The 12,118-nt window shown below is 51.0% G+C and overlaps 1 protein-coding gene across 6 annotated transcripts in view; it reads right to left on the minus strand.

Annotated features, from left to right (window-relative positions):
- The window catches only part of ttn.1 (titin, tandem duplicate 1), a 158,574-nt gene that overhangs the window by 18,853 nt on the left and 127,603 nt on the right, over positions 1-12,118 (minus strand). For all 6 annotated transcript variants that reach the window (XM_079518092.1, XM_079518095.1, XM_079518094.1 and 3 more), the window contains 15 exons: positions 11,734-12,030; positions 10,902-11,489; positions 10,340-10,642; positions 9,752-10,048; positions 9,329-9,619; positions 8,836-9,141; positions 8,301-8,603; positions 7,782-8,114; positions 5,776-7,542; positions 5,197-5,490; positions 4,646-4,930; positions 3,623-3,922; positions 1,335-3,413; positions 634-936; positions 24-332 (listed from right to left, as the gene is read on the minus strand). In XM_079518092.1, coding sequence (XP_079374218.1) covers positions 24-332; positions 634-936; positions 1,335-3,413; positions 3,623-3,922; positions 4,646-4,930; positions 5,197-5,490; positions 5,776-7,542; positions 7,782-8,114; positions 8,301-8,603; positions 8,836-9,141; positions 9,329-9,619; positions 9,752-10,048; positions 10,340-10,642; positions 10,902-11,489; positions 11,734-12,030 — 8,055 coding nt within the window. The remainder of the gene's footprint in view (positions 1-23; positions 333-633; positions 937-1,334; positions 3,414-3,622; positions 3,923-4,645; positions 4,931-5,196; positions 5,491-5,775; positions 7,543-7,781; positions 8,115-8,300; positions 8,604-8,835; positions 9,142-9,328; positions 9,620-9,751; positions 10,049-10,339; positions 10,643-10,901; positions 11,490-11,733; positions 12,031-12,118) is intronic.

The following is a 12,118-nucleotide window of genomic DNA, read 5'->3' on the forward strand; positions in this document are numbered from 1 at the left end:
TTTTGTTGAAGTTCGCATCTTACCTAGCGCTCCCGTCTTGCACTGCACCTCGCCGGTGGATTCGGAGGGCAGACTGTACACCTGGTTGGCGTTCTTGGCGATGACCCTGAACTCGTACGACTCGCCCTCTCCCAGCGCCGTGACCGTGAAGGTGGTGTCCGTCACGTTGGTGTAGTTGCACTTGAGCCAGCGGCCCTCCCCGGACTCCATGTAGGGCTTGCGCTCCACGATGTAGCCGGTGATGGGACTGCCCCCGTCGTTCATCGGGGTATTCCACTTCAGTGACACGGAGGAGCGGGTGCTCTTGCTGACCTCTGGTCTGCTCGGTGGATCTGAACACACACACACACACGCACAACAGTTAATCTGTGGGGTCCTATTGCTTGAAGTGGAACATATGATTTGTATTTTGTGTATCAGTTGATTTTCGCATGAAAAAGTGTACCCTTCCTTAAATGTATCTTCCAAAAGCTTAGTTATGAGCTTAATCTGCAAGCTCATAACTTTTGGAAGATTTTACGGTAGGTACATCTTAGTTAAATATGAAAACAAAAGTAATATCAGGGCAAAGGAGCTACTACTGAATCATATTTAAATCTTATATCTGTAGAACAAAATTGTGCTCATCCTCACCAACTGGGTTCTGTGCCACGGCTCTCTTGGAGGCCTCGCTGGCCTTGCTGAGGCCGGCGCTGTTCATGGCGTACACCCTGAACTGGTACTCCAGGCCCTCCACCAGGCTCTCCACCCTGTAGTAGCAGTCGAAGCAGGGGATCTTGTTCTCCCTCACCCACAGGATGATGTTCCTCTCCTTCTTCTCGATCCAGTAGCCCGTCACCTTGCTGCCGCCGTCGTTGTACGGCTCCTCCCACTTGATGGTCATGGCGTTGGCGCTGACGCCAAACGCCTGGGGCCTGGTCGGCGGTCCGGGAGGCGCTGTTGAGGAACGAAAACGAGACATTTAAGACACCTGGAGGACTCATGGTCATCGTTCTGTTATAGACAGTAGACTGTCTAGACAGTAGACTGTGTAATATGACTCAGCGTTTTTAGTCACTATTGGTTGCAACTACAAGTTGGCAACCGAGGGATTCGTGTTTAATCTGCTGTTAGACTCATTAGATTCACCAAACTGGTTTTATATTGTTCAGTATTTTATTCTATGTATTTTTTTGAGGGGCGCTAGCCTCTCCAACGTCAGGCTTTTGTGTGTGACATCATGTGGCAGCCAAGTCTATGGACTTTTTATCTTCATCTTATTCATGCCCCCCGTGATGTCACGTGGCAGCCAAGTCTATGGTTAGCTAATTACGTTCAATCATGAAGTTACTCACTGAATGGATGCTCAGCGACGATGGTCTCAGACTCGGTGGACCTGCTGACGCCCATCCTGTTCTCAGCGCACACCCTGAAGGTGTACTGCATGTACTTGGTGAGGTGGCTGACGTGCAGCGACGTGCGCTTCACGCTGGAGTTGATGAGCTGCCAGGCGGTGGAGCCGGACTCTCGCTTCTCCACGATGTAGTTGGTGATGTCGGTGCCACCATCGTCCTCGGGCGGCTGCCAGCTGAGATCGCATGACTCGGACGTGATGGAGGAGACCTCAATGGTTCCTTCGGGAGGACTAGACTTTCCGATGACGTTGACTTCGATGGTGAAGGTCTTGGTTCCCGCCACGTTCTCCAGGACAAGGTGGTACTTGCCACCGTCTGCCCTCATGGCCTCCTTCATGGAAAGGCTGGTCCTGCCCTTGGACGTGGTGATCTTGCACTTCTCCGTGCTCTTCAGCCTTATCTCCTCCAGCTTCCAGGTGACCTTAGGAGCAGGTCTGCCACTGATGGGAACGTCAATGGTGAAGGTGCATCCGGACCTGGTTGTGATGAGTTGGTTCGTAATCTCGCTGAGGTCGGCTGCCGGTTCGATATGAGGCTCCTTGACCAGAATGGGTGCCTGGGTCTCTCTGGGCTGGCTGAAGCCGGCGTCATTCTTGGCTTTCACACGGAAGGAATACTCGTCTCCCGTGTTGAGCTTCTCCACGTCGTAGGTGAGACCCTTGGTGTTGCCAACGACCATCCATTTGTCTCCGTCTTTAGCCATGGCCTCAATGAGGTAGCCCTGGATGCGGCTGCCGCCGTCATGCTCTGGTTTGAGCCAGCCCAGAGACACGCTGGTGTCTGTGGTGTCCAGGACGTCCAGTCTCTTAGGAGCAGCGGGCTCCGCCGTGGCGCTGACGGGCTCCGGAAGCTCAAAGGCCTCGCCCATACCCAGCTGGCTCTCGGCCGAGACTCTGAAGAAGTACGGCACGGCCTCCAGCAGGTCCTGGACCTTGAGGATGAGTGCGGAGGAGTTGGCTCCGCACTGGATCCAGGTGCGGCGGCTGGACTCACGCCTCTCCACGACGTAGTGGTGGATGCGCGTGCCGCCGTCGTTGAGAGGCGGCTCCCAGACGAGGGTGACGGACCCTTGGGTGACTTCCTTGAAGGCCACGGCCTGTGGAGGTCCGGGGGTGTCCATCACCTTCACCGTAAAGGTGATGACCTTGTTGCCGTCGGTGTTCTCCAGCGTGATGGTGTATTTGCCCGAATCGTTCCTGGTGCAGTTTTCGAGGGACAGGGAGCTATAGCCGGCCGTGGTCAGGACCTCCGACATGACGCCCAGCTCGCCGTCCTCCTTCACCCACGTGGCGGTGGGGACGGGCTTTCCTCTGAACTGGACGGCCATGCACACGGAGGCTCCGGCCTTCACGATGTGCGTCTGCTTGAAGCTGGCGTCGATGTCCACCTGTGGCGGCGTCAGCCTGTCCATGGCCACAGCGGGCTCCGGGATCTCCTGCGGGTCGCCGGCACCCACGTGGTTGACGGCCGACACGCGGAAGCGGTAGACCGCTCCCGTCTTCAGGCCGCCCACCGTGTACTGCGTCTCGGCCACCAGCTCCTCGTTCATCCTCTTCCACTCCTCGTCCTCCATCTCCTCCGCTCCCTCGGCCATCTCCACCACGTAGCCCATGACCTCCATGCCTCCGTCGTCGCTGGGCCGGCTCCACTCCAGGCTGATGGAGGTGTCGGTGGAGTCGGACACGCAGACCACGGACGGGGCCGCGGGGATGTCCTTGGGCTCTTCGGCCTTGATGCCCACGGAGACGTTGCTGGGCGCTCCGACGCCGGCGTCGTTGACGGCCATCACACGGAACTCGTACTCCATGTCCTCGGTGAGGCCGGTGACCTTGTGGCCGCATTCCACGATGGGCTTTTTGCACACCACCTTGTAGAAGCGGACGGTCTTCTTCTCGCGCTTCTCCACGATGTAATGCTGGATGGGGTTGCCTCCGTCGTTAGTGGGAGCTGCCCAGCCCAGGGTGATGGTCTCGCCTGTCGTTTCGGTGGCATCGGGAGTGCCTGGAGAGTCGGGGGTAGCTGGGAGACAACAAGATGAAATGTTTTTAGATACTAATGTGGAGGCATAAAAATGATAATATAATTAATTAAATCATCCGTAGCTTTGCAGTTAGCCATAGAAGAACATCATTATAATTTGAATGGTGAGCATTCTGAGCAATGTGAACACGTTATGTATAAATTATCTCATTCCCAATGTATTTCTTGCAGCATGTTAATCAACTTACTGTATTGCATCTGTGCAATGATGGGGCTGGAATCGATGGTTCTGCCGACACCAAACTTGTTGGCGGCAGAGACCCTGAACTGGTACTCGTTGGTCTTGATGAGCTTGGTGGCGTTGTAGGAGCACTCGAAGCACTCGTCGGTCACCAGGGCCCAGGAGATCTTGGCGGTCTCGCGCTTCTCTACGATGTAGTGGGTGACCTCTGAGCAGCCGTCGTTCTCTGGAGGGTTCCAGGTCAGAGTGACCTTGCCCTCGGCGATGTCAGAGAACACGATGGGTCCCACCGCCTCCCCGGGGGTGTCTGCACGATGGGAAGAACGAACAAAGTGTGGTCAGATGAATGTTAATTTATTTAACTGCACTGCACATTGAAACAATTTAATATTCATTCGGTTATTAATCCTTAGATTAACAGAATAAACGAGACATAGACGAATAACGGCATGGCCTCCCAGACTATTCTTTAGCTATAGGCAGCTAGCTAGTTACTACAGTAACGGCATGGCCTCCCAGACTATTCTTTAGCTATAGGCAGCTAGCTAGTTACTACAGTATGTGTGCAGTCAATGCCGCTGTGCTGTAAAAAATAAACTACTATCAAATCAATTTACTCATGAACTCATTAACACATTGAGAGCCCACGCAATACTGCCCAAAATCACTTTCACCTAGAAAATCCATTCACATTTTTTATAATTCAGCTGACTGTGGAGACACATGCTGGAACTTTTTACTTTGAAATGTTTTATAGTTTCCGAGTTATTTAATTTAAACGCCAAATGCATTCTCAATGGCGAAAACGAAAACTTTGGCACCACGTGTTAAAAAAAAAAGTGTTTTGATTTTTCTGATTTTTTTTAATAAAAAAAGAAAAAAAAAATATATATATATATATATTTTTTTTTTTGAAAGACGTCCACAGACGTCTTGGGCTATGCACGTGCGGTAATACCCAGGACGTCCACAGACGTTTTGGGCATAAAATGTGTTAAAAGGATAACACTAATTAATCAAGACCACCGACCTTGCACTTGTATATTGATTTTGGCCTTCTTGATTCCGGATCCGTTGGTGGCCTCCACGGTGTACAGGCCCTTGTGCGTGCGGTCGGCGTCTCTGACGAACAGCGTGCTGGATCCGGCCACGTTGATCACGTCCATCATCCTCTTGGTGATCTCCACGCCGTCCCTGAACCACACCACCTTGGGGCTGGGCCGGCCGGTGATGCTCACCTTGACCTTGATGTTGTCTCCCGCCTTGACGGTCAGACCCTCAAAGTATTCCGGACCAAACTCGATGTTTGGTGGAGCTTTGGAGGGGAAAAGGAATGTGAGTTAGTACCGGGTATACGACTGGTGCAATTTTGAAAGAACGAGCTGTGGTATTGAATTTACTAGATTATGACATGAACAGTGAGATTGGGATCCCGGGTTATATTTGTCAATTTGTTACAATATTGAAGTTCAAAAACATTATATAAAAAACGATGAGTACTATAGTTAACCTCCATGTATTTGCTTAACTAATCCAAATGTGAAGGACCGATTCATACCGATCTCATACAATAGCACTCACCATTCTCGTCTCGGACACAAATTAAGCCAGATGAGTTAGAAGGTGGGCTGACGACACCAATGGCATTTCTGGCGATGGCTCTGAACTCGTAGCGTTCGTTCATAGTTAGGCCGGTGACCGTGTACTCGCAATCATGGACGTCGGTCAGGTTAGCCTTGAACCAGCGACCCTTGCCTTGGCGTTTCTCAATGGTGTAACCAGTGATCTTACTGCCTCCATCGTGTTTGGGTGCATCCCATTTCAAGCTCACTGAGTCAAAGGTCACGTCTGTGTAGTCCGGCATTCCAGGAGCATCTGAAACACACACACACACAATATAATTTATAGCGTGGCATAATTGAATATGCATTCTAAAGCTAAAAAGCATCACACTTTTTTGCAGATAATCTGTTATAGTTTAAGGCTATAATGCAAACATTTTATGTGCTCTCCCGACTGTAACCCTGGACTAGATTAGGGCTTTAAGTGGCACCATTTTTGTTGACTATACATTTGACTATACAGTTGACTATACATTTGACTATACAGTTGACTATACATTTGCAGCAATAATGATCATGTATACAGAAATCTACTCACCGACAGGAGAGACAGCCATGGTCGTCTTACTCTCGTCACTCATGCGGCTAAAGCCAGAGTCATTCTGGGCGTAGACTCTGAAGCTGTACTCCAGACCTTCGATCAGCTCCAGGATCCTGAACTCGTTCTCCTTCACCAGGAACGTGCTGACCTTCTGCCACATGATGCTGTTCTTCTCCTTCTTCTCCACGTGGAAGCCCTGGATGGGCGCGCCACCGTCGTACAGCGGCTGCTCCCACTGAATGGTCATGCCGTCGTTGGTGACGTTGTACACCACCGGCTTGCCTGGCGGGCCTGGCGGCCTGAACTGGTGCTTGGCAACGACCGTCTGCGAGAGCAAGGGCTCGCTGACGCCGTAAATGTTCTCGGCGCGCACTCTGAACTGGTACTGTGCGCCCTTGACCAGGTTGCAGATCTTGTACTCGGTCTGCTCCACCTTGGAGCAGGCCATCTTCCAGACGGTCTGGGTGGCGTCGCACTTCTCCACCGTGTAGCAGGTGATCGCTCCGCCTCCGTAGTCGTTGGGTTCGTCCCAGGAGATCATGACGCTCTCCGCTCTCACCTCGTCCAGGCGGATAGGTCCGACGCATTTGGAAGGCGGTCCCAGGGTGATGACTAGGATGGAGAATATCTTCCTGTTGATCCTGTTGTCCAGGACCAGGGAGTATTTGGCCTCGTTGTCCTTCCTGATGTTCTTGATCATCAGAGTGGCCTTGTTCTCTGTCGTCTTGAAGCGGATCTGCTCGTCCTCCTTCAGAGGCAGGCCGTCCTTCTGCCAACAGACTGCAGGTCTGGGCTTGCCCGTGTATGGCAGCTCAATGTGCACATTGTGACCCAGGCGGACTTTGATGGTGCTACGTTCGTATTCTGAAAGGTCCGCGTCTGGTGTGATGATGTAGTCAATCACCTTAATGGGCCCGATTTCAATAAAGTCGCCCTGTCCCTTATCATTCCTGGCAGCGACTCTAAAGAACATCTCAGAGTGCTCGTTCAGCTTCTTGACTATATACTCACAGTGTTTGCCGGAGCCGGCCAAAGTCCATGTCTCCTCACCCTTGAGTCTTGTCTCAACAACATAGTCAGAGATGATGCTGCCGCCATCATAGTCAGGTTTCAGCCACTGCAGAGTGACAGATGTTTTGGATGAATCCTTCATAGAGACCTCCTTGATTGGTCCCGGAGTCTCGGTAGCCTTGACTGGCTCAGCGGTGTCACATGTATCACCCACACCGTTCTCGTTCTCAGCCATCACACGGAAGAAGAAGGTAGTCTTCTCCGAGAGGTCTTCGATGGTGTATGTGGTCTCTGTGCACTTGGTGGTCACAGGGGCAAAAGATCTCTTGGCGGAGTCTCTCTTCTCAACAATGTAGTTGGTGATCTCAGCACCGCCGTCGAGCAGAGGAGGCTCCCAGCAGAGAGTGACCTTTCCTCGGGTCACGTCCTTCAGAACCAGGTTCTGGCACTGAGCGGGAGTGTCCTGGACCTTCACGGACAGAGTCAGGAACTGGGGCTCGCCCACGCCATTCTCAATCTTTACCGTGTACTTGCTGGTGTCGAGCCTGGTCACCTCACGCATGACCAGCACCGAGGTGCTGTCGGTGTAGTGGAACTCATATTTGGGGTCTTTGTCGATGCACTCGTCTCCCTTGGTCCAGGAGGTGGTGGGAGCGGGTCTGCCCTTCAGAGGGACGGACAGCTCCACGTCTTTACCCGCCTTCACGATGTAGTGAGTTCTCATGGCCACGTCTGGATCCACCTTGGCCTCCTCTGCAAGAACCAGGAGAAACACGGAATGAATACCGACAATCTTATATAGGCGGATTAATTGGATTGCATTGAACTTGATTTGTTCTATTCCTTGACTGTGGGGAACGTGTTGATTTGTTTTGACTTTACATGTACTAATGCAGAGAATGCGTACTGTGTTGAATGTACTAATAATTGTAATACTATTACTAGTGCTGCTAAATACTAGTACTATTCAGTGTGCAATGTTTGGAACGTACCCAGGATATCCTTGGCCTGGACAGGCTCTTCCATCTCCAGTGGCTCTCCGCGGCCGGTGCAGTTCACCGCAGACACTCTGAAGTAGTAGTTGACGCCTACTTTCAGGTCATGGGCGGTGTATTCCGTGGTCTTCACCTCTCCCTTGAAGGTAAGGAGAGTCCATTCGTCTTCTTTCTCTTCCTCTCCCTCTACCGCCTCTACCTCTATCATCTTCTCCACCATGTAACTGGTGACCTCGCTGCCTCCGTCCCATTCAGGCTTCGACCAGCCCAGAGTGATGGAGGTCTTGGTGGAGTCCACCACCTTCAGCTTGCATGGCTCATCCGGAGTTTCTGATGAGAATGACGCATTATTGACATACAGAGGTTAGCTGGATTTAATCACAAAGTACTGCAATATCCAATGGAAAATACTGGCATTTAAACCTGCTTCTCAGGAAGCAGGTCACAGCAAAGCAACTGCTTATACAATTGTATATGTTTTTTTTTATATACAATACAAGATCTTGGTGTACTGACCGATTGGATCGGCTGCCATGTAGTAGTCGGAAACAACGGAGTGCGGTCCCTCTCCGGCCTTGTTGATGGCACAGACACGGTACTGGTACTCGTTGCCTTCCGTCAGGTGGCAGATGGTCAGTTTGGTGTCGGCGATGGGGTCCTTCAGCACCTTGATCCATCGCAGGCTCTTCTTGTCGCGTCTCTCCAGGTAGTAGCCGGTGACGGCCGCGCCTCCGTCCACGCCGGGCTTGTCCCACTGCACCTCCATGGTGGTCTTGGTGGCAGTGCTAACGTAAGGCGTGTGAGGCTGTCCGGGCGTGACTGAAGAGATCAAGCACGGTTTTAACAATCAAAATGATGAGACTTGAGTTAATTTAAGCACATTTAGGCACATTTAAGCTATTCATTGGCATCTTACAGGTTAGCAGCATAGAGTAGGATCTAAATGAATGTTAATAATGGAATAATTACATACTGGAAGCGACATGAAACTGTCATTGTGTTGTTTCTGTGTTTCTCTTATGCTTAATGATTTCACGTGGTCACAACATACCAAAGGCGTCCTTAGCGACGACGGGGTCAGACTCCAGGGGCTCGCCCACTCCAAACTTGTTGACTCCCATGACGCGGAACTGGTACTCGGCTCCTCGGACCAGTTTGCTGACCGAGACGTACGTGAATTCCAAGTCGTCCGAGACGGTGGACCAGACAACGCGGCTGGTTTCGCGTCTCTCGACCACATAGTGGGTCACTTTGGCTCCGCCCTGGTCGGCCTCGGGCACCGGCTGCCAGCTCAGGACAATCTTCTCTGTCGAGACCGAGTTGAAGGTGATCAGTCCGGCTGGAGGTCCACATTTGTCTAGAAGAGGAACACAAACCAATGAATTATAGTCCTTTGATAAGCCACCGTTTATATTTGTAGTGTAATGATGAATACCACTGTGGAACACAGGGAGAAGATTGTCTGGTGGTCTTTAAAAGAGATTCACTGAACAATGGAATTCTTTCAATATGATGCAGTATGTCATGGCTGTCAGGGGACGTACCTAGGATCTCGATTCTGATGGATGCAGACGCAGAGCCCAGGACATTCCTGATTTTGATGTCGTATGCTCCAGTGTCGGCACGGGTCGCACCCTTGATCACAATACCAGAATAGTCGTCGGTCGTGGTCTCCACAGACAACTTGGAGGTCATCACCAGCTCCTTGCCGTCCTTGAACCATTCGATGTTTGGCACAGGCTTGGCGATGAGTCCTACTCTGAGCCTGATGTTGGCTCCGGCTGCGTACTGAACCACGTCCAGGTACTCTGGAGGAAGGTCGATGGCGGGCGCACCTGGGGAGGAAATACATTGAAAGGTGTTACAGGAGTTCATTCATTTGCCTTCAGCGCCTTCACCATAACTCCTCACTTTACACCTACTTTCACACACGTTACGTAACGGATAACATTTGACTATGAACTCACCACATGAATCAACGCAGGTGACTGGGCCGGCAATGAGAGATGGGTTGCTCACAGAGCCGACGGCGTTCCTGGCGTAGACCCTGAACTCGTAGCTCTCGTCCGACGTCAGGCCGGACACGGTGAAGGCCATCTCGATGATGTTGGTGAAGTTGGCCTTGACCCATCTGCCGCTGGTGGGATCTCTTCTCTCCAGGTTGTAGCCTGTGATCTTGGCTCCCCCGTCGTACGGAGGCCGCGCCCAGACCAGGCTGACCGAGTTCTTGGTCACCTCTGTGATGCGAACGTTCGCTGGGGGCTCTGAAACAAAACAGCCAGGGGGATTAGGAAACATTGGTATCATACAGTGTAAGGGACATTATAAGGGGGACATTATAATTAAATTATACAAGTGATATTTTGGTATTATTACTGGAAAGAGCCCCCATCCAAATTATTTCTAATTAACTTGATTAAAGTGACCACCTCTCAAGCCACCCTTACCCTGTTCTTCAAATCAATCATGCTGGGTTTAACAGCACAACATCAACAGATTAAAAAAAAATAAGTCAAAAACAGTCCCACAGCACAGTCAATTAGAACTCTACTCACCGCAGGCATCAATAGCCAGGACCTCCTCTGAGACTTTGCTCAACTTTCCGATGCCAGCGGCGTTCTCAGCCGCCACCCTGAACTCGTAGATGTGACCGGGGCAAACGTTGGACACCCTCCACTGCATGGCTGGGATGGCCGTCTTGTTGACCTTATGCCACAGCATGCTGCTGCGCTCCTTCATCTGGAGGTGGTATCCAAACACTGTGTTCCCGCCGTCCATGACCGGCTCATTCCAGCCGATGGTTAGGCTCTCCCTGGAGACGAAGCTCACCCACGGTGTGGACGGAGGTCCAGGGATGGCTGGAAGAGACACAGTGAAGACTACGTTAGGGGGCGCCGTACGTTCAGGTCACAATGAATGGATGCATCAATAGTTACGTGGAAGTCATTCGAGTACATTGTGAGATCATTGGAATTAATAGTTAATCCTCAACACCTAACTACTGTAAGTAAATGACAGCAAACGCACAATTGGCTCAAAATCTTTGGTTAAAAATGAATACAATTGTACAGAAGTGCACTGAACAGTTATTTCTGATGATGACATAAATTGACTTACTGTATGGAAGTTTGATCGTGATTGAACTGGTGTCAATGTGGTCGCCGACGCCGAAGCGATTCTCCGCCTTGATTCTGAACTGATAGCCCTCTCCCTTGGTCAGCTTGGTCACCTTGTAAGAACTCCTGGCCACGTTGGATGTCACCTCCTCCCAGCTGGGGGTGCTGGTCTCACGCTTCATAATCACGTAGTTGGTGACGGGGCTTCCCCCGTCATACTCCGGAGGAGACCACTTCAGGCAGACGGTGGTCTCGCCGATCTCTCCGACTTCGATAGGGCCGGTCGGAGCTCCGGGTCTGTCCAGCACCACCATGATGATGAAGATCTTGGTGGTTCCGGCCACGTTGGAGGCGGTGATTTCGTACTTGCCGGCGTCCGCGGCGGTGCTCTCGTTGAGCGTGATGCTGAGGCTCTCCGGCGTTACCTCCGTCAGGAGCCTCTGGTGGCCCTTGATGACCACGTTGTTCCTGGACATGGACACTTTGGGCATGGGCTTGCCAGTGAGAGGAATCTCAAAGGTCAGGTTGGAGCCGGCTCTCACGTAGACACTGTGGTTGGGGTAGTTCTTCATGTCAAACTCTGGAGCCTCTGTTGAAATAAAATACAAGTAATATTTAATATGAATGCCTCTGAATTATATATCACATTTGCAAGAACAAAAAGAGAATACAAATAATATAGATTGTATAGTATAAGTAAAACAAACTGTAAAAACAAGTGCGATGAGGGAAAGGAATAGAGTTAGACTATAAGTAAAAATCCACCAGGCCCAAGCAATGATATTATATACATTATATATAACAGAGGAAGGCAGCGAAAGCGGATATCATACCTTGTATTTCCTTGACAATAACGGGTACAATCATCTCCTTGGGTTCACTGAAACCAGCGTGGTTCTCGGCACTGACTCTGAAGAAGTACTCGCCGCCTTCCCTCAGACCCTTGATGGTGTGGTTCATGGTCTTCACGTTGGTACACTTCACCCACTTGGTCTGGCCCTTCTCCAGAGCGTCGATGAGGTAGCCGGATACTCTGCTGCCGCCGTCGTACTCTGGCCGGGTCCAGGCGATGGTAATGGTGTCCTTTGTTACGTTTGCAACTCCAAGTTTTGTGGGTGGACTTGGCACCTCTGTAAAGATAAATTATGATAAATTACAAAAAAAGTTACCCAACACTTTAGAATAAAATTAAGCACTGATTTGTGCTTCATGTGCTCA

Source organism: Electrona antarctica (genome assembly GCF_951216825.1).
Source record: "Electrona antarctica genome assembly, chromosome: 13".
In the NCBI taxonomy this organism is placed as follows: domain Eukaryota; kingdom Metazoa; phylum Chordata; class Actinopteri; order Myctophiformes; family Myctophidae; genus Electrona; species Electrona antarctica.